The sequence below is a fragment of the Oratosquilla oratoria genome, chromosome 30 (genome assembly GCF_046742065.1).
Source record: "Oratosquilla oratoria isolate Oo_2021 chromosome 30, ASM4674206v1, whole genome shotgun sequence".
Lineage (NCBI taxonomy): Eukaryota > Metazoa > Arthropoda > Malacostraca > Stomatopoda > Squillidae > Oratosquilla > Oratosquilla oratoria.
Genome location: NC_134806.1, coordinates 43,728,268 through 43,751,929, shown reverse-complemented (window position 1 = coordinate 43,751,929; position 23,662 = coordinate 43,728,268). Strand labels below are relative to the sequence as shown.

At 39.6% G+C, this 23,662-nt stretch overlaps 1 protein-coding gene across 1 annotated transcript; it reads left to right on the top strand.

The window, feature by feature from the left end:
• The first annotated feature begins 1,076 nt into the window (after positions 1-1,076).
• LOC143041299 (uncharacterized) lies at positions 1,077-22,355 on the top strand. Its single transcript, XM_076213124.1, has 3 exons — positions 1,077-1,257; positions 3,628-3,733; positions 19,467-22,355. Exons 1-3 carry the CDS (start codon positions 1,077-1,079, stop codon positions 21,079-21,081), a joined length of 1,902 nt encoding a protein of 633 aa, XP_076069239.1. The 3' UTR covers positions 21,082-22,355.
• Positions 22,356-23,662: the final 1,307 nt, after the last annotated feature.

Sequence of the window (23,662 nt, the reverse complement as noted above, 5' to 3'; positions counted from 1 at the left end):
CCCCCATCATACTTCTCAGACACCTCATCTCAAACACATTCAAACTCCTTGTCTCTTCCTCTCTTACGTTCCATGTTTCTGTCCCATACAGCGCTGTTGGCACAATCACTCCTTCATACAGTCTCCTCTTAGCATCCATTCCCAAATGTCTATTCCTCATTACACTCTTTAACCCACCAAGGCATTTACTCGCTTCTCTCAGTCTATAATCTACCTCCACTCCACCCTTTCCTGCCACATTTGCACTCAAGTATCTAAAACTATCCACTTCCTCCAGTCGCTCTCCCTTAATGCTGACTTCTAGTCTGCTGCCACTTTCACCCCTTGTACATCTCATCACCTTACTTTTACCCACATTTATCTTCAACTTTCTTCTATCACACAATCTCCCAAACTCTGTCACCAACTTCCTCAATCCCTCCTCCGATCCTGCCACAAGCGCAGTGTCGTCAGCAAACAACAGCTGGCTCACCTCCCACTTTTCTCCATTTTCTTTAATCATCTCCAATCCCTGACCTACCACCCTTGCATTTACCTCTCGCACCACCCCATCCATGTACAAGTTGAACAGCCAGGGCGACATAACGCATCCCTGACGAAGTCTCACCTTTACCTCGAACCACTCACTCTCTCTATTTCTAATCCTGACATTGCTCTACTACTCTCGTAAAAACTCCTGATAGCTCCTAGAAGCTTTCCTCCTATCCCGTATGTCCGCAAAACCTCCCACAGTGCCTTCCTATCTACCCTGTCGTAAGCCTTTTCCAGAATCATAAAAGCCCAAAAAACATCCTTCCCCTTTCCTATAGCTTTCTCACTTGTCTGTCTTACCACAAAAATCTGATCTACACAACCTCTACCCGTCCTAAATCCACACTGTTCCTCACCAATTACTCCCTTTGTTCCTCTCCTAATTCTCTCGATCAAGATCCTCCCATAAGCCTTCCCAACTACACTTAACATGCTAATTCCTCTGAAACTATTACATTCACACGTGTCCCCTTTTCCCTTGTAAAGTGCTGTACAGGCACTCCTGTGGGATTCTGCTTTCTCAAAAAAAAAAAAAAGGTCACATTATGACCCACATAAGAGAGACACCTTTCCAGTGTGACCTGTGTGATGCAACTTTCTTAAGAAAGGATCATCAAAAACGTCACGTGATGATCCACACAGGAGAGTGTGCTATGCAGGTTTCTCAAGTTAGTTTTGTTCCCAAACGTCACGTGAAGACCCATATAGGAGAAAAGCCTTTTCAATGTGACTGTGCGATGCAGCTTACTGACAAGAATCGTCTCAAAGAGAAAACGTCTTTCATTGTGATCTCAGCGGACCCTCCAACCAAAACAAATGAGAAACAAAATCAAATGGCAATATATAGGTAAAATGTATCAATCATAATCACAAATTACAAGGATACAAAAATGTAATAGGGTGAATTAGTTCAACTAATTGAGAAGTTGAAACATTTCAATCTTAACATTATAACATCTGTGATGACTTCGATCATGAGCATACGAAGACACCTTGGAAGACAAGGGAGGGGGGAGGTTCCTGAGTAAATAGAAGACACTTAAACTCGATAAGGCACTGTAACCAATTGGCGCTAAACTCCCACAATAGTTGCCGGGGAGAAGGGGGAGGGAAAATACCAAGAAGTGGTTACTAGAGGCATTAACACTTCCAGCGATTCCATAGAGAAGTAAAATTTAGTAGTTGAAGGGCTGAAAATAGACGAAAGAAAATGGGAAGAACTAGGCAGTATGTCAGAATGCCAAAGCTGTGACAGTTATTGTTTAAACGTGAGCTTTTTTCTTTATCTTTGATAGTCAGTATATATCTATTAAAGCATTAAAATTATACGATATCGGTGCTCACTTTTTATTTATTTGACTACGGCAGTAATTGAGTCGTTTACTGCGGTAAAAGGAAGTATCCCGAGTTTCATGACAACTTGTAGAATGTCTGCCTGTGGTTCTAAGAAAGTGCCTTCCCGCTAAAGTTTCTTCACTAGGTTGGCATACACACTTCTATCACTACGTCTTGCTTCTTCAGTTTCCGTAGCTTTCGTACGCTTATTAGTAAATGAAGTACAGTTATACCCAGTCTTTCGGAGTATATGTGGTAATCTTCTACAAGGTGGCAGGAGAAAAATTGGCGGGAAGTTTGTTTATTGCTATAGCTACCCGCCAGCCCAAAAGTCGTCAGAAAAACTTTCCCTGTGTGACGGATACGCAAGCAAGTAGTACATGCGTATACAATGTTAGCCAGAAAAGCCTGGTGTGTCGACACCCAGGGTTGCCAGATGTAAACTGCCGAAAGTCGCGAGCTGCAGGACTAAAAGTCGCAAATTTCTGGCTAAAGTAGCCCAATATATAAGTATACATACATACATACATACATACACACACACACACACACATATATATATATATATATATATATATATATATATATGTGTGTGTGTGTGTGTGTGTGTGTATATATATATATATATATATATATATATACATATATATATATATATATATAAATTGCAGGAGCTCGCACTTGATGTTGATGGCATTTCTACTTTCAAGAGTTCACTCAAATGAAATAGAAGAATGACATGCTACATATACAGAGAGACGAATTTCAAATTTACTAAGTTTATCTTCCATCTTTGATAGAACAGGCTTGATGCTCATCTGCTTGTCACTTTGTGTTACGACTCACTTTTTTTTTTTTTTTTTTTCGTTCTGTGAGCTCTCATGTCCGTTCTACAAACAACGTGCCATATCTCCATCCTCTTTCACTTCCGCTAACCATTTTTCAAACAGGGGATCCTTTAACCAGGCAGACTGAAACGTTTTTTTTTTTCAAACAGGGGATCCTTTAACCAGGCAGACTGAAACGTTTTCGAGTAGTTTGACCACCTCTTCATTTCTAGATCTGTGGAGCTCACAACACTATGATCCTCAATCGACCGTCACATAGGCTGACTAAGCGAATACGTACATTTCGTACTGAGCCTCTGCGGGCCGAGATGCGAGCGGGACGATCTAGCACGTTAATTTTCATATTAGAATACGTACATTTCGTACTGTGCGTCTGCGGGCCGAGAATCGAGAGGGGCGATCTAGCACGTTGAATACGTTCCTGTTAATTGTCATCCTACGTGGCGGTCTCATATCGGACTAGGGTTGCCTGGTTGTTTTTACCAAGAAAAAAATGCCAACTGTCGCCAAAAAGATGCCAAATTATGCCAAAATTACTTCCTGAATGCAGAAATAATCACTACTCTATTAGTCTTCATGAATGCAGAAATAATAACTTCCAGTCTTATTAGTAGCCCAAAATGACGCAAGTCGCAAAACTCAAATTTAAGTCGCGCCGAGCTTTCAAAAGTAGCCCAATTTGCTACTTGTAGCCCAATCTGGCAACCGTGTCGACACCTACGGCAATTTTTGCTAGTCAGGTGAGTGTAAAAATAAGCCACAATTCCTGCGGTTTATGTATAGAATATAAATAGAATTGCATATTATTGGTTATGCATAATATTTTTATTTATTATCTTTAAACGTCAATATACTCTTATTAAAACATTAAAAGCAATATGAAAAAAAATTGATTTTCATTTGACTACCTCAGTTAGACTCACTGTAAACATAAACGAAAACATAACCGCAGGCTTTGCCATTGTTTTCGTTTGCCGCCAGCCAAAATATCATCAAGCAAAACACTCCCTATGTGACAGGTACGCAAGAGTTTGATAGCAAAGCAAGTACCACAAGCTAGTATATTATTCAGAAATGCCTAGTGTGCCGCCACCTAAAAGATTGGTAGATATGGTCTAGTTTTTCATGGGTTCCAATCGCCGCTACCAAATTCGTAGACAGAATGAAGGCGAATTACCACATGCTTCTTTAGTGTTTACATTCTCTCACACCAGACGTGCAATTACTAAAGACAAATTTACAAACTAGTAGACTTTCTAAGGGTATCGCGTTGATGGGCTCCCTGGGTTTTATGCATTATATGATCATTAGCTGGAATACTCAAGAGTGCATAAGTTTAATATTTAACTACTTGAAAAGTACGCATTTGCCACGGAAATGATGTACACCATCGTTCATATCACAACATTTCTCACCAGAAACAGATTAGTCACATATCAAAATCATTGGTTGGGTGAAACTATAAATTGTTTGAAATGAGATATTGCTCTGTTGAAAGAAAACCAGCGTTTCAAAAATTGTATGGGGGGCTGTCTGCAGGGACGTTAAATTTTGTTTTGGGTTGGGATACTCAAAATTCAAAGAAAGCATGTCAAATAATAATAGCCCTAAAAGCGGTCCTACTAAATGCTGTCCAATTCCAAATTAAGCCATCTTCTTTTATCATAATGCCTTTAAATGGTGTATTCTTCAATTTACAGCAAGTATACCTAATTTCAGTGAGTTTGGTTGAAGACTGATAAAGTTATCTGCATCGATACCAAAGACCAGCTTACTGTCCAACTCAACTAATTACCTACAAAACCCAAACAAGGATGATTTTTGTTCAAATGCACAATTCTAGATATATGGTTGCATTATTTGACTTTTTTTTTTTTATAATGTGTGACTTGCATGAAATTTGATCAAAGAGAAGTCACGTTTCTAGCCTCTGCAAAATTACTCACCACACTACGCATACCGTCCGACTCACTAGATACCGACAAACCCAAGGACGGTTTTTACTCAAATGCACAATTTTATTTAAAAAGTTAGCATATAGTTGCATCATTTCAACTATTTCCTTTAAAATGTGTGATTTCCATGTATTATGATCAAAGAGAAGTTACGTTTTTATCCTCTGCAAAATTACCAACCACAGCTACGATTCGTCCAGCCCGCCATCTATGATTGCTGGTGGTAGGGATAAATTATTTCAACTATTTTCCTTAAAATGTGTTATTTTCATGTAATTTGACCAAAGAGACGTTATGTTTTAGCCTCTACAAAATGACCAACCACAGCTACGAATACCGTAACAAATTAGCATATGGTTGCATTATTTGACCTATTTTCTTTAGGATGTGTAATTCCCATGTAATTTGATCAAAGAGAAGTTACATTTTTATCCTCTGCAAAATTACCGACCACAGCTACGATTCGTCTAGCCCGACATCTATGATCACTGGTGGTATGGATCAAACTAAACTCTATTAAGTTTCTTACTGTTATTTTATTAGTGTAATAGATTGCATATAGTTGAATTATTTCAACTATTTTCTTTAAAATGTGTGATTTTCATGTAATTTAACCAAAGACGTTATGTTTTAGCCTCTGCAATATGACCAACCACAGCTACGAATATCATAACAAATTAGCATATGGTTGCATTATATGAAGTATTTCCTTTAAAATGTGTGATTTTCATGTAATTTGATGAAAGATAAGTTACGTTTTTATCCTCTGCAAAATTACCGACCACAGCTATGATTCGTCCAGCCTGCCATCTATGATCATTGAGTGTAGGACAGTTGCTCACTGGATAAGTGACAAATAGGACATTTCCTCACCAAAATAGTTGAAATAGTGCAACAACATGCTATTTTTTATATAAAATAGTGCATTTGAGCAAAAACCGTACTTGTTCGGGTTTTGTCGGTATTTAGTAGGTCGGACAGTATGCGTAGTGTGGTGGGTAATTTTGCAGAGGCTAGAAATGTGACTTCTCTTTGATCAAATTACATTAAGTCACACATTTTAAATAAAATATGTCAAATAATGCAACCATATATACAGAATTGTACATTTGAGCAAAAACCGTCCTTGTTTGGGTTTTGTCGGTAATTAGTGAGACCCCCACCCGACAGTTGAGTTGGACGGTAAGCTGGTCTTTGGTATCGGTGCAGATAACTTCATCAGTCTTCAACCAAACTCGCTGAAATTAGGTATACTTGCAGTGAATTGAAGAATACACCATTTAAAGGCATTATGATGAAAAAGATGTCTTAATTTAGAATTGGACGGCATTTAGTAGGACCCCCCTTTAAGTACTAGGAAGTAGTTATCAGTATATACTGATGTTTTAGAACAATTCCAAGTTGTAAATAAACATTTTGACTTAAGTGTAGAATTAGGTATTTGTAAAGATGTTTGCTTGTCTTTTTTTCAAATCACCACTGATGTTACTATAGATTTGTGGTACTTATATCTGGGGTTGAAAATACTCAGAATGATAAAAGCTAGTTGATGATGCAGGTAGAAATTGCAGCCTTGAGGTTTAACATAATGTAACCTCCTTGGGGATCGGTGCCATCTGCGTAGAGCTGATGGCCAGGGGTGGTTGCTGCTGATTGGCCCCCAACTCTTGGGGTTGGGGGGTGGTCCCACGACGTAGACGTTGCAGCCTCCGGAAACATATTCATAATCATATCACTCACCGCTCCATTAACACACTGAAAGACAACACACTGCTGCATGCCAGACCCCCTGATATCCACCCTTCTGAATCCTCTCTCCCACGAAAGGACAGAGTCCACTTGGCCAGACTGCGATGCGGTCACCACCCAGCACTTCTAAGCTACCAGAAGAGGCTGGACGACCGTGTTGTGAACAGCTGCCCAGGATGTAACACTTCACCCCATACCATACAACACATAATGGAAGACTGCATTATACACAATCATGCACGCAAACAACACAACATACACTCTCTAAAGGATTTGTGGGAAAACCCAGTTTCGGCTGTGGCCTTCCTTGGGGAGACGGGACTGCTCGGACAGACAGTCTAGGGAACGACAACAACAACAACAACAACATAATGTAACCTAACCTAATTCTTGGTAACTGTAAAGATGCTTGTCTTAGTGTTTTAAAAATCGTTGCCGACATTACTATGAATTTATTGTATATAAACATGGGCTAGCAGATGATATAGGGAAGGGTTGCAGACTGGCAAGCATCTTTGTGAATACTTAAAATTATGTAGAATCATTACTATACATTCTTGTAAAAAATATATATGTATAGAGGAGAATGAAAATTATCTTGTATAAAATTATCTGGTCTCAAATATATACATACATATACGAAAGGCTTTTTCCTCCTACATGGGAGGTAGCCAAAAAGAAAAAGGCATAAAATCTATACCACCCATTCCATTTCCTATATATTCCACTCCCCTCCACCCTCCTCCCTCCCTCTTATCTTGGCACCTCCTGGATGACGGGTCAGCCCTGCATCTTGTCCACTGCCCTGGGTCAGAAGTAGTGTCGCAAGACACAGCACATCCACAGCAAGACCGCTTTATAAATTCGGCGACCCCCCCTCTCCGTCCCCTCGTGCAGAAAAGGAGAAGACAGGGAGAAATCCCTTTGGGCTGTGTCAAATTTTTTCTCATACATACTTCCTCACCCACCATCCCCCACCCACTCCCCCTCACACATCACAGCATCATGTATACACAACCCCTCTCCATTCACCCCTATCTTCTGTCCTCTCCTGTCTTTACCCCATAGACATTCCTCTCTTTTGTGCCCCTTTCACCCCGTTCATCCATCTCATCCTGGGATGCCCCCTCATATTCACTCCTTCCACCTCTGCCTTCCACACTTCTTTTACTAATCTTTCTTCACTCATTCTTTCCATGTGTCCAAACCATCCTAATACTCTTTCATCAACCCTATCTCCCAGTTCCCTTTCCACCCATGTTCTCCTCCTCACCTCATTTCTCACTCTATCCAGCCTTGTAACCCTTATCATATTTCTTAGACATTTCATCTCAAACACATTCAAACACCTTCTCTCTTCCTCTCTGTTCCATGTTTCTGCCCCGTACAATGCTGTTGGCACAATCACTCCTTCATATAACCTCCTCTTAGCATCCATTCCCACCTGTCTATTTCTCATGACACTTTTCAATCCACCAAGGCATTTGCTCGCTTCTCTCAATCTACATTCTACCTCCACCCCCACTCCCTTTACTGCCACATTCGCACCCAAGTATCTAAAACTATCCACTTTCTGCAGTCTTTCACCCTTAATGCTCACTTCCAGCCTACTGTCACTCTCTCCCCTTGTACATCTCATCACCTTACTTTTATCCACATTGATCTTCAGCTTCCTTCTTTCACACACCTTCTCAAACTCTGTCACTAACTTCCTCAATCCCTCCTCCGATCCTGCTACAAGCGCAGTGTTGTCAGCAAACAACAACTGGGTCACCTCCCACTTTTCTCCATTTTCTCTAATCATCTCCAACCCCTGACCCACTACCCTTGCATTCACCTCTCGCACCACCCCATACATGTGAAGATTGAACAGCCAGGGCGACATAACACATCCCTGACGAAGTCCCACCTTTACCTCAAACCATTCACTCTCTCCATTTCTAATCCTAACACAAGCTCTACTACTGTCTTGACTGCTCTGAACAGCTTTCCTCCTATCCCATATATCTGCAGTACCTTCCACAGTGCCTTCCTGTCTACCCTGTCATAAGCCTTTTCCAGATCCATAAAATTTTGCCCAAAATACATCCATACCTTTTCCTATAGCTTTCTCACATATCTGTCTTACCACAAAAATCTGATCTACACAACCCCTACCTGTCCTAAACCCACACTGCTCCTCACCAATTACTCTGTTCCTCTCCTAATCCTCTCAATCAAGACCCTCCCATAAGCCTTCCCAACTACACTCAACAAGCTGATCCCTCTGAAACTACTACACTTACACTTGTCCACCTTTCCCTTGTAAAGCGGAACTATACAGGCACTCCTCCAGTCCTCCGGCACTTTACCCCCTCTTAAACAAACATTAAATAACCTCACCAGCCAGTCCACCATAACTGTACCTCCTTCAGACATTCTGCATGGCATCCATCCAGACCAGGTGCCTACCTGCTCTCATCAACTTAACAGCTGCTTTCACTTCATCCTTCCCTATTTCTCCTTCATTTTCCTCACTCATCACTCTCATTTTCGTAGTGCTTCCCACTGCAACTACCTTTCCCTCCCTATCCTCCTTCATATTTAGCAACTCCCTAAAATACTTTGCCCACCTTCCTCTCACTGCCTTCTCTTCCATTATCATCTCTCCATCTGCACCTTTTACCTTTTCTTCTCTATTTGATTTGCCTCCTCTTTCTCTTTTAATTTCCTTCCAAAACATCTTTTTATTGCTTTCAAAATTTTCTGTCATACTCTTACCCCATTTCACATCTGCTCTCTTCTTTGCTTCCTTTATTTTATGCTTAACTTCCCTTCTCTTTACTTTGTACCTCTCATACGATTCCCTCATCCTAATTTGCAGCCAATCTATGAAGGCCTGCTTCTTCTCTTCTACATATTTCTTTGCTTCCTCATCCCACCACTCACTACCCTTCCTTCTATTTCCTCCCGCCTCCTTGTTCCACACACCATCTTTGCACACCTTATGACTCCCTCCATGAACCATCCCCATTCCTCCTCCACTCCTAGTTCTACTCTATCCTTTACTCCCTCCCACTCCTCTTTCAGCTTCTTATACTCCTTTTTTTTTCCCCTCATTTAAGCAGTTCACTCTAAGTACCTACCTACCTTCTGCCCTTTTCCTCTTTCTCCACCTATTCTCCACTCTCAATTTACTTCCACCAGAAAATGATCTGATATTCCCCCACTCTCTCCCCTTAGAACATGTACATCCTTAACTCTTCCTACCATACTCCTGGTCACCACTACATAGTCCATTAACGCTCTATCCACCACCCTCTCCCATGTGTACTTATGCTTGACTTACTTCCTAAACACTGTACTTGCAATCATCAACTCTCTTTCGAGACACACCTCCATCATTTCTCCACTACGATTTTTACCTGGAACTCCATACTTCCCAATCACTCTGTCTATTGGTTCCTTTCCTACCATAGCATTAAGGTCTCCCAATACAACTACATTGACATTTCTCCCTAATCTCTCTATGCACTCATTTATATCTACCCAAAAAGCCTCCCTTTCCTCTATGCTCTTCTCACTACCAGCTCCATACGCACTTACAAAAACCCACATCTCCCTTCCCAGCTTCACCTTCATCCACATCAACCTTGATGAAACCTCCTTCCACTCCACTACCCGCTTACTTATCTCTTCACTTAATAGTATAGCCACCCCTTCTATCCCTCGTCCCCTCTTCACTCCTGTGTACCTCCCAGCTACACTCCCAAACTCACTGTTGCCCTTTCCTTTTATTTTAGTTTCACTCAAAGCCAGCACATCCATCTTTCTTCTCACAAACATACTGCCTATCTCATCCCTTTTACTCTCATCTGTACCACATCCATGCACATTAAAAGACCCAAACCTTAGGGTACTGGTTGGAAAACTCCCAGACCCTCTTATGCCTTATCATCTTTTTTTAGGAATGTCCCCTTTTGGGGCTACAGGTAGTAGGACTCCTAATCCCATCCCTGTCCCATTTTTTGTCGCCTTTTACGACAAATGGAAAGACTTGGTGGTAGCATTCTCTTCCCCCACCACAGGGTCGGCAAAAAAAAGGAAATGAATATTCAGAGAAATGGTACAGGACAGTAACAAGGGGTTGGGGGACAGCATAACAGAGGGATAGTCGTAGTATAAAAGTGTCATAATTTCTCTATGAACAGAATTTTCCTCTATCACAGACAAAATGATGTATGGCTCTGGTCCATAGGGGCGCCCCATATAGACCCTAAAGTATCAACCGCATGCTACTTTGCCACAATAACATCAGCCAATACCCACGAGGGAGAGATTGGGTAGGTTAGATATGGTCAGAATAGGAGAATATTGTGCTTGATTTATCATTTATTAGAACAATGTTGTCATATCTCTCATTAATCACTGGCTTTCCATGCTTCTCTAAATCGCAATACTTATTTCCTAATGCAGTCCCCAGATGGAGGTGGGGGTTTAGTACAGACAAATGATTTCCAATTGAAATGGAACACCCGATGAGGTTAAATCAACAAGAAAACTGTTGGGAAAAAATTGCCTATTGGGTGTTTTCCGAAACTTAGGATTATACCCCTGAATGCAATGTAACTTTTTTTTTTTTTTTTTTTTTTTTTTTTTTTCCCTCCACCTAATTTACCTCAAGTTCATTGAGGGAAGATCTTGTAGACCAGTAAGATAACATTATCTGAAGTCTGGTATGACATGAGTCCAAATGTTCATTGTGATTTTATTCATGCTTAGAACCTAATTCGATTGTGGATCCTATTTACCATGTGTATTTTATCCAAACTGCACTAAGTAATTGTCTTGGCTGACATCCCATAAATGTCAATAAAACTGATATCTATCATCAGGACATGATGATCAGGAGAGGTATGTAGCAATATCTTTGGGTAGCATGAACTATTGAATGGCCAGAAGTTGCAGTGTCAATCAAAAAAATTTGCCAGGAGAACCTTCTATTCATAACAAGGTCTGTGTTTCTGTCACAGGATAAAGTTTATGGATTCCCTAGGCACCAAGAACTCAAGTTTAAATGCCAGTAGAGGAAAACTATTGACAGCAGTGACGTCATATATGCTTGTCAGGCACTGGCAAGATCAGAGGTCTCCAAAGTGGTTGATATCGACCCATGGCAGTCAAAGCGAGTATGCAAAGGGTCAGTAAATGCTTGGGGGGGGGGTCGATATATACCTAACCTAATGTTTTGGAGGGTGTCCTTTCCAACCACCATCTCTTGCTCCACACACATTTTCTAATAATTTCTCTCCCCTTTGATTCCTTCCTGGTATACAACATCTTCCAACTGGTATCCAGACAGAATGCCACAAGACATAGGTAATCCATATATAAAACACAAACAATTACATATTTTGCATGTCTATTTTATTTTTCTTATACAAAAAGGAAAACCGTACATATACTGGTAATGTTAAAATAGATTGAGTTGGTGACATTAAGATTCATGATGCTACAGGTTGATTGGATTTCATTGAATGTTGAAACTGGTACTTGCTAAGGATTCCAGTTTTGAAAGTTGTTTTACTCTCATCTCTTATGTTTTTGTGGAGGCTGGCCAGTTGCATCCTGTGCAATTATTGGCCACCTTATTGTCTTCCTTTTTAGGGAATTCATTAGGGTCCATACAGAGGAGTGATTATTTCCCACCAGAAAAAAAATAATGGTAATGAAATAATAATAAAATAAAAAATAAAATAAATAATAGTTGTTCCACTTTTCATACTTTGTATAATGACTTCATATTACTTAAATCATACTCTGATTTGAGGCTTCATTTGTAATCACACAATTCTAATGGCTTTAAAAACTTGATTTATTCTTGTCATCATGCTATATATCCATTTGATTATTTTATGGCTAATATAAACATAAAATACATACATATACCAATGGCTGTTTCCCCCTTACAAGGGAAGTAGCCAAAAACCAAAGGTATAAAATCCACTCCCACCCATTCCATCCCCACATACTCCACTCCCATTCACCCCCCTCCCTCTTATCTTGGCTCTTCATGGATGATGGGTCATTCCTGCATCTTGCCCACTGCCCGTGGTCAGAAGCAGTGCAGCAATACACAGCAACACTGCTTCATTTTATTGGTGACCCCCCTCTCCACTCCCTCATGTAGAAAAAGAGAAGACGGGGAGAAGTCCCTTTGGGCTGCATAATAAAATTCACACATACTCCCTCACCCCCCCATCCTCCACCCACTCCCATGCATCAGAGCATCATCCATACAGAACCATTCTCTATTCATCCCTTTCTTCTGTCATCTCCCTTCCTCAACAAATATTCCTCTCTTTCCCACTGTCCCTTTTACCCTATCCATCCATCTCCTCCTTGGTTACCCCCTCATGTTCACTCCTTCCATCTCTGCCTTCCACACCTCTTATACTAATCTTTCTTCACTCGTTCTTTCCATGTGTCCAAGCCATCCCAATAATCTTTCATCAACCCTATCTCCCAACTCCCTTTCCACCCTTGCTCTCCTCCTCACTTCCTTGTTTCTCACCCTATCCAGCCTAGTAACCCCTATTATACTTCTCAGGCATCTCATCTCAAATACATATAAACTCTTCTCTTCCTCTCTTATGTTCCATGTGTCTGTCTCATACAGTGCTGTCAGCACAATCACTCCTTCATACAATCTCCTTTTAGTATCCATTCCAAAATATCTGTTCCTCATTACATTTTAATCCACCAAGGTATTTACTTGCTTTTCTCAAACTACATTCTACCTCCACCTCCACTCATCCCTTTCCCACCACATTTGCACCCAAGTATCTAAAACTATCCACTTCCTCCAGTCTCTCTCCCTTAATACTTACAATTTGCTTCCATATTCTCCACTTGAACATCTCATCACCTTACTTTTACCCACATTTATCTTCAATTCCCTTCTTTCGCACACCTTCCCAAACTCCATTACTATCTTAATCCCTCCGCTGATCCTGCCACAGGCACAGTGTTGTCAGCAAACAACAACTGGCTTATCTCCTAAATTTCTCCATTTTCTTTAACCATCTCCAATCCCTGGCCCATTACCTTTGCATTTACCTCTTACACTGCCACATCCATGTATAAATTAAACAGCCAAGGCAACATAAAACATCCCTGGCGAAGTCCGCTTTTACCTCAAACCATTACTGATTCTAACACAGACTCTACTACTCTCGTAAAAATTCTTGACTGCTCTCAACAGCTTCCCTCTTATCCCATGTATCTGCAATACCTTCCACAATGCCTTCCTGTCTACCCTGTTGTAAGCCTTTTCCAAATCTATAGATATCCAAAAAAACATCCTTACCTTTTCCCCGGCACTCTACCTTCTTTTAGACAAATATTAAGCAACCTCACCAGCCAGTCCACCATTACTGTCTTTTTCTTAGCTCTTCCCACTGCATTTACTTTTTCTTCCCTATCCTCCTTCACATTTAGCAACTTCCTAAAATACTCTGCCCATCTTCCTCTTATCACCATTTCTTCCATTATCATCTCTCCATCTGCACCTTTTACCTTTTCTTCTCTGTTTGATCTGCCTCCTCTTCCTCTCTTAATTTCTTTCCAAAACACCTTTGTATTATTAAAAAAAAAAAATCTGTTATGCTCGTTCTTCTATTTCATCCCATCCTCCTTGTTCCACACACCAACTTTGCATACCTTGTAACTCCCTCCTTGAACCATCCCCATTCCTCCTCCACTCCTAGTTCTACTCTATCCTTGACTCCCTTAATTGCCTAAATGAAATTCTTCAATCTTATACCCCTTTGATAGTTTTGGAAGAATACCTCAAGGGTTCATCAAGTTCTGGGCTACATTTTTCTAAATCTTTTTCTTTGTACCCTTATCATCAACCCTATCTCCCAACTCCCTTTCCACCCTTGCTCTCCTCCTCACTTCCTTGTTTCTCACTCTATCCAGCCTAGTAACCCCTATTATACTTCTCAGGCATCTCATCTCTAATGATACTAGTTCATTAATACTGCAGGTTTGATCAACCCTATTATTGGTTGGCTAATACTCCTAGGTAGTGCATCTGCTGCAGTGTTCTTCCCACCTGGAATGTATGCAAACTTAACCTCATAACATTGAAGTGTAGTAAATCACCTGACTACTCTGCTGCCAAGATTCTTATGTTTGAATAAGTTCTGAATAGCTGTATGATCAGACCACACTCAAATTGGATATCCCAGTATCATATCTCTAAAACTCTGTTGTGAATGGCACTGGTAATGTTTCCTTTTCTGTAATGCATTGTTACAAATTCTCACTTCAAAAGCTATCGGTTGCAATTTTCCATAGAATGAACTCTTTATCATAATTAGGAAAAATGAGAACTGGAGAACTAGTAAGTTTATCTTTCAATTTGTCAAAAGTTTGTTGTTGTTCAGGTCCCCAAATGAACATCGAATCTTTCCTTAACAAAGACTAATAGATTAGATGTGTCTGCATATTCCCTAATAAATTTGCTATAATACCCTGTCAATCCCAAGAAACTTCTTTCTCTACATTGTTTGGTACTGGGTAGTTCTTTACTGCCTCTACCTTTGAGTTCACTGTACTGAGTCCATGTTTATTTAACTTGTGTCCCCAATAAATAGCACTTTTGCAAAAACCTACTTTTTTCCAATTTCACTTTCAACCCTGATTCAACTGATTTTTTTTACTGTCTCTACCCTCGACTTCACTGTACTAAGTCCATGTCTATTAATCTTATGTCCCAAATAGATGACACCTGCAAAGTTTCACTTTCAACCCTGATTCAACCAGTCTTGAAAATACCTGATTTAATATCTTAAAGTGCTCAGTTGCTGTTTGGGAAACTTAAAATATCATCTAGAAATACACTGGCTGTGTTTCCTAACAACCCATATTGTACTGTATTAATTTCATGTAAGTTATGGACTTACATAACTAAATGGCATTTGCTTGAACGCATTATACCCTGTTGTTGTAGAAAATAGGCTGTGTAATCTTGAGAATCTTCGTGCATCTCTATTTGCCAGAAAGCTGATTTGATATCAGTAGTGCTAGAATACTGATTCTCAGTTCCCAAACCACAAAATATATATGCTATTACCAGTAATGGTAGTCAATCAGGTATTGTCTGTTTATTCAATTCCCCATAGTCAATAACTGGACACATGATACCATCTGAAATTGGCACCAGAATCAATAGGAAGTTCCATTCACATTGACTGGTTGTATGACATCCAGTGATCAAGTTATCTACAATAGCTAGCTTAGAATGTGGTAATCGGTAGGCAGGTATATAGATGGGTTGAAAACCAGTTTTAATTTGATCTGATGCTTTAAAACAGCTGTTTTGCCCAGGGTGTCCCCAGGCAAAGGAATTGCTTTATTGTGCTCCACTAGCGATGTAATTAACCATGATTCTAACTCAGGACAAGTAGGACCTAGTTGACCTGTATATTTCTCCCCCAAATCTGTTTCTTCCTGAATTGAACAGATGGGTGAAAGTAGTGATTCCACCTCTTCAGGACACTTGTTTAAAATCTAAATGGGTTTTTGATAGACTTGAAAACATCCTATTTGTGAATGTCTCAAGACTGTCTTTATTCAAAGTACTAATCTTGTGTGTTTTATGAATCCCAAAGTCCAATTTCAAACCTTTTATTCTAATTGATTCTGGGATGGTTAAAATTTTGAAGACTACAGTGACTCCTTTCAACTGCACATTGACTATGTTAATTGCTGTGGAGTGCAACAGTGTCGACTTTATTATGCCACCTTCCACAATTAACAAAGCTTCATTCGGAGTCGATGCATTCTGATTAATTTCTGGGATTTCTTGAACATCTAAGTTGTGTTCGCTATGTGTGTCTTCTTCCTTTTGTGTTCTCCGTTCTTGAACAGACCACTCTGCCCCACTACTATCCAATCTAGCATTGTTATCTTCCCCCATCTATCTCAATAGGTTCTCTAATCACAGATACTGGCTCTAAGTCTGGTTGATTTAAAAATGGGAATAACTGTGATTTCACTAAGATCCCTAACTCAGCCATACAGTACGATCATACTCTCTTTTCTCATTGTTGCAAACCCTATCAATAAATCTCCTGGGAAAACAGAGTCTCCTACAACTGTCACAGGAATGTGCAAGTGCTCATTTTTATACAAAATAAGATATCAGTCTTACCTGGTGTCTTTAACTGACTTCCTGTTACTCCTTACAATGAGTAATGGATTGATTCCAATATTTTCACTCCTGGTTTCAACCTTTTAAGCACTTTAATAATCATAACATTTACTATAGATCCCATGTCAATAAATATTTGAATAGGTCTATTGGATACTTTACCCACAAAGATGCGCCCTAGTACTGAAGTCCTTCCAATTGTTATAGTAAATTTAAACATTTCTCTTGAGTTGTTCTTTTTTCATCACTTTCCAGTATACTATAATGTTTGTCGCTCTAGGGCTAACTGTAGTGTTGTTTTACAAAGGCGGAGCATGCCGACAGGAGACCTTTTGATCCATATCTAGGTCGGATGCGAAAAAAAATCATATTAATAATAAAATAATAAATAAAAACTATGATAATGTAAATAACAAATATAATACATAAATAAATGCATAGGTATAGTTAAATAATAAACAAACAGGTAAATAGTAATAAATAAAAATCAGACAGACAAATGATAACAAAACAAAAACAAATAATATAAGATAAATTATAATCATTACAGCATCTTACTTAGGTATTTATCTAAATGATACTTAAAGCTTTGAACTGAACTACATTGCACTACCTGTGCAGGAAGTTTATTCCATTCATTAACTTCACGGTTGGCAAAGTTGTTTCTACCTACTTCTAAATTGAATCTATTTCCGGACAGTTTGAGACCATTGTTTCTTGTCTGATTCTCATTCAATGTAAAAATTTGGTCACTTTTGATGTTGTCAATTCCCTTTAGAATTTTAAAGACCTGTATCAAGTCACCTCTGAGTCTACACTTTTTTAGGGAAAACAGATTCATATGTTTTAGTCAATTTTCATATGATTTATTTTTGATATTTGGAATCAGTTTTGTGGCTCGCCGTTGTACTCTTTCCAATCTGTCAATGTCTTTAATGAGATTCGGTGACCATACGGAAACAGCATATTCCAAATGTGGACGAACTAACGATTTATATAGCTTGTTAATGAGTGATGGACTTTTGAAATCAAAAGATCGCACAATCAGTCCTAGAATCTTATTTGCTTTCTCAGAGGCTGAAATACACTGCTTGGATGATTTGAGGTCGTTACTGATAATTACGCTGAGATCGTTTTCACTATCCACTTTTGTTAACGAATTTCCAAATAACTTGTAATCGTACTTACTGTTATTTTTACCTATGTGCATTACCTTGCATTTACTTGTGTTAAATTTCATTAGCCACTTTTCAGACCATTGCTGTAATTTATCTAAATCTTCTTGAATATCTAATTGGTTTGAGTGATCATTTGCCACTCCACACAGTTTTGTATCATCAGCAAATTTGGAAACAGTAGATTTTAGTCCATGGTCTATATCATTTATATATACTATGAATAGAAGTGGCCCAAGAACGGAACCCTGAGGAACTCCACTTGCAACACTTTTCCATCCAGAAGTTTGTCCATTTAAAACAACTCTCTGTTTTCGACCATTCAACCAATTACTAGTCCAACCTAATAGGCTACCACTTATTCCATGCAAAGCTAATTTGGTAAGTAGTCTTTCGTGTGGGACGGTATCAAAAGCTTTTGCAAAGTCTAGATATACTAAATCTATATTGTTTCTTTTGTCATAATTCGAGATAACTGTGTTGTAGAATTCGAGTAAGTTAGTCACGCAAGAACGTTTCCATCTGAAACCATGCTGGCTATCATTTATCAAACAGTTACTTTCTAAACGATGTTCGATAGCATCTCTGATGATAGTTTCCATTATTTTTCCTACGATTGAAGTCAAACTTATAGGCCTATAGTTATTTGGTTTCTTTTTGTCACCTTTTTTGAATATGGGAGTAACGTTAGCTAGCTTCCATTCTCTTGGGACATCTCCGGATATGATGGATTTCTTGAAAATAATTTTGTGTCTGGGAGTTATCATGTTCTAGGTACTACTGCGCTTCTACCTTATAGGTTGCTCTAATTGGCCAAATTCTTTATTGGTTACAATGAAGGTGACGTATCAAACGTGTTCAAAATTATTGAATCTGGAGAAAATTTTGTTGCTATTCTGATTTACTACTAAAATAGTCAATGTGCGTCACATTTGATTGTAATTCATACGTTACTCGAAACGATAATCTCAAAAGTTTGTTTTTGTTTCTAGTACTTGTTGATTGAGCAGCAGGGTTGAGCCTAACCTAACCTCCCGCTCCCAATTAGGTATCAGTGGTGTCACACGAAAAAAAAGTTTAGCAGTATAAATCAGTATCAGATTTTGATGAGTCCCACTGCAAAACTATAATATCTGACACCATGTGTGCTTGACTTTGACTGTTAGGGTAGGTAATTAATAGTTAGTCCTTGGAATAGGAGGCAAGTATGGAATTTCCTTTGAACCCACAACTTGGCGAAAGGGTGTGGGGTGGGTGAAAAGTATGCTTTGACCCTTTCCACCATCCTTTATAGGAGGAAATGGTATGTTGGTTTGTAATATTGTCAGCAATTACAATGCTACATGGGGTATACAGTGGCAACCGTGTGTTTGTTTACATTGTTGTGAACATTATGGGTGGGTCGAAGCAAACAACACTATAATGGCCAGTTGACAATTTTTGGCATTTCCGCTATATGATATTGATATAATGTGTGTTTTGACATGACCAACTAAGTAATCCTGACCAATGTTAACAGTGGTGGTGGTTGTTGGCGAGTAGTTTGGGTACGTAGGTGGGCACCTGTTCGAGGGCTGGGACAATGTAATTGGTGTGTATGTAATGTGCACACATCCCATTTTCATGAGTGATTTTAATAATCAATTTTACTGTGTTTTTATTTTTTTTTTAGGTCAGGAGAGAAGTCATTTCAGTGTGACCTGTGTGATTACCCTTTCTCACAAAAGGGTGATCTGAAACAACACATGGCCCACACAGGAGAGAAGCCATTCCAGTGTGACCTGTGCAACAAAGCTTTTTCACGTAAGGGTAATCTCAAATGTCACATGATGAACCACACAGGAGAGAAGCCATTCCAGTGTGACCTTTGCAATAAAGTTTTTTCACGTAAGAGTAATCTCAAATGTCACATGATGAACCACGCAGGAAAGAAGACATTTCAGTGTGGCCTGTGTGATTCTGCTTTCCCACGAAAGGGTCATCTCAATCGTCACGTGATGACCCACACGGGAGAGAAGCCATTTCAGTGTGACCTGTGTGATTCTGCTTTCCCAGGAAATGTTGGTCTCAAACGTCACATGATGACCCACACGGGAGAGAAGCCTTTTCGGTGTGACCTGTGTGATTCTGCTTTCTCAGGAAATGTTGATCTCAAACGTCACATGATGACCCACGCGGGAAAGAAGCCATTTCGGTGTGACCTGTGTGATTCTACTTTCTCGCTAAATTGTGATCTCAAACGTCACATGAAGACCCACACAGGAGAGAAGCCATATCAGTGTGTCCTGTGTGATTCTGCTTTCCCATTAAATGGTCATCTCAAACGTCACATGAAGACCCACACGGGAGAGAAGCCATTTCAGTGTGGCATGTGTGATTCTGCTTTCCCACGAAAGGGTGATCTCAGACTTCACATCATGACCCACACAGGAGAGAAGCCATTTCAGTGTGACCTTTGTGATTATGCTTTCCCAAGAAAGGCTAATCTCAAACTTCACATGATGACCCACACAGGAGAGAAGCCATTTCAGTGTGACCTGTGTGATTCTGCTTTCCGACGAAAGGTTGATCTCAAATATCACATGATGAACCACACAGGAGAGAAGCCATTTCAGTGTGACCTGTGTGATTCTGCTTTTCGACGAAAGTCTGATCTCAAATATCACATGATGAATCACACAGGAGAGAAGCCATTTCAGTGTGAACTGTGTGATTCTGCTTTCTCACGAATGCGTGATCTCAAACTTCACATGATGACCCACACAGGAGAGAAGCCATTCCAGTGTGACCTGTGCAATACAGTTTTTTCACGTAAGGGTGATCTCAAAAGTCACATGGTGACCCACACAGGAGAGAAGCCATTTCAATGTGATCTGTGTGATTTTGCTTTCTCACGAAAGGGTGATCTCAGACATCACATGGTGACCCACACAGGAGAGAAGCCATTTCAATGTGATCTGTGTGATTCTGCTTTCCGACGAAAGGCTGATCTCAAATGTCATATGATGGCCCACACAGGAGAGCTGTTCCAATGTGACCTGTGTGATTATGCTTCCTCACGAAAGGGTAAACTCAAACTTCACATGATGACCCACACAGGAGAGAAGCCATTCCAGTGTGGCATGTGTGATTATGCTTCCCCACGAAAGGATAATCTCAAACTTCATATGATCTCCCACACAGGAGAGACGCCGTTTCAGTGTGACCTGTGTGATTCTGCTTTCCCACGAAAGGGTGATCTAAAACGTCACATGATGACCCATAAAGGAGAGAAGCCACTTCAGTGAGACCTGTCTGATTCTGCTTTCCCACGAAAGGGTGATCTCAAACACCAAGTGTCCTATTTTAGCGCACATGACGAAAAGACCAAATCAGGAGTTATGATTAGGTTTTATCTTAGGGCTCTTATAATATGCAGTGGAGAGTATTTACAAGATGAAATTAAATACATATCCGCTGCATTTAGGAACCTAAGGTACCCAGAGGGCATGTTAGAGACATCACTACGGAAAGCCATTAAAATCAGACAGAGGAAAGAAAGTGAAGAGAGGACAGGTTTACGATACTTTGCGGTTCCTAACACTGGCTTCTCTCTCATGCTTTCCAAAACGTTGAGACAGACAGGACTTCTCTTCTCTCACAGGGTAGAAAATAGGACAGTTGATCTCAAACAAAACCAAGACGAACCGTGACAATAGCATCGTATACAAAATCCCCTGCAATGGCTGCGACACTGCATACTACGGAGAGACGTACAGAGGACAACAGACTCGGGGAACACAAATCGGACATTAGACACCACCGAGAAACAAACGCTCTAGTTAACCACATAGACACAGAGGGACACCTACCAAACTGAGAGGGATCCACCATCCTAGCCAAAGGACCACACAAGAAACAACGGGAAATAATTGAATCACTTTACATTGCCAACCACAAAAACACAAACATGAGAACTGGTGGACAATATCTACCGCAACACTTGCCCTCCAAGAATGGCTTCCCAGACTCTAAGTAGACACCTTTTTCCCACTTCTGCCTACCCTTTCCAGCTTTCTTCTTATACCATGCTACCATACTTTATTTCACATGCCACCAATTCACGTATCCTCCATTATTTCTACTTTGTTCCTTCACCACTTAATATTTTCATCATAATCCTTACTATTCTCTTCTTTTTATCATGATTATTTTATATTCCTAATATTATTAATCATTTTTTATTTTCAACATTATTATTATTATTATCCTTACTATTTTTGTTATTGTTATCATTGTTACAATGACTATTAATATTTTCATTGTTATTATTAGTGTTGTCATCATATTTACCAATTGCTAAGCATTATCATTATTATTACATTTGCCACAATGAATATGTAATGTTCACACTTGTCACCAACTATGGTAACACGGGGAAGTGGTGAAGTCCACCCAGTATAAAATGCCCACAGCCTGTTTGTACACAATTCCTCTGAAAAAGCATACCTGCGAATCTAGTCAGGAATAAACTGTAGACTGAGACTCCTGTGTTTCCTACTCCGCTTACATGAATACACAGACACACACACACACACATATATATATATATATATGTAAGAGTTACCACTATCGCCGCCCTTGTAAAATCCTCCATATGGATATGGCGACTCACTTCTGTTCGGGAGAATGAAATGAATGAATGAATGAACCCCCGAAAGGACATATACAAGATCCTACGGGAGCTTAGCAGTGATCGACGTGATCTTACATACGTGAACCAACGAACTTTCTCCTCCACCGTTACACCAGATTCTTTGTTTCCAGTCTTTACGGTATAATAATCTCGAATTTGCATAATTCTCACTTATATTACAAAGGAATGTCATCTCCGCAATACACGCGAACTCTCGGACTCGTATTTAATCAATATTTTTGTTGCTTACACAAGGCTTCTACTCTCTTTTCTACCTACCTCTTGCAAGAAGGTAACATGTTATTACATGTATGTTATGTTTTAATGAGACTAAGACGGGAATTCCACCCGTGCAGGCAGTCCAGCTGTGTATGTTTGTACTATACAAGATAATTTGATCAAATAAAAAAATGTGAACGTTTGTATGCATGTACTATATAAAATAATGTTTTTAAAATAAAAAAATATTGTATAAAAAGATTCTTAACCCTAATACAACAGTCGGCAGACCATTACGGCATAGTTACTATAGCGTGTGGTTTTGTTCCTCCCTCATTTTCATCTCCAATCGTTGATAGTGATAAAGTTGATATGAAAAGATTCTTAACCCCTAATACATATACATAATATATAAAGATCTCTTATACGCTATTTTGTAACCATTTTTTGTGACATTACTATGTTAATATTAACGAAGCCATGGAACATTTTGAAAAAAAAGTCCAATTAAATAAGCCCACATTCTACGTTTGGATAGACGTTCTTCATAGGGTATATTACGAGGACGGTGTTTGAAGTGAACCTGATGTAGTAGATTGACCAAGAGTCCTAGGACAGGGCAGCCAGGGAAAGTGAAATGACAGCCGTTTGTTTGCAGTTACGTTGATATATATGAAGCAAGAATACTATGACAGAAAGAGAAGAAGATAAAATACCAACAGCACCTGGTGTTCTCAGGTCACACATTCAAGTAATAACCAGACCCAACGCTGGTTAACTTCGCTCATCGACCTGTGCGTCCCCAGTGTTCCAATATTTGAAAGCTGAGAGCAGGAAATTGTTCAATCCCCAGTCATACTTAGTCCCATTTTTCACAAGCGCCTGTATCAAAAGCTCAAAGACTGACTAATAGTGACCAGTCCAAGATCGCCCTTTTAGTGGCTGCTCTCTCTTCCCAACTCCTTACCTTTCAG

Bases quoted from the DNA above. Each gene is read 5' to 3' on its own strand.
- LOC143041299 (XM_076213124.1), top strand. From the start codon at position 1,077: ATGACCCACATAAGAGAGACACCTTTCCAGTGTGACCTGTGTGATGCA. The intron at 1,258-3,627 runs GTGACTGTGCGA...TGACTACCTCAG, and splicing joins AGGAGAAAAGCCTTTTCAAT to TTAGACTCACTGTAAACATA. The intron at 3,734-19,466 runs GTACGCAAGAGT...TTTTTTTTTTAG, and splicing joins AAACACTCCCTATGTGACAG to GTCAGGAGAGAAGTCATTTC.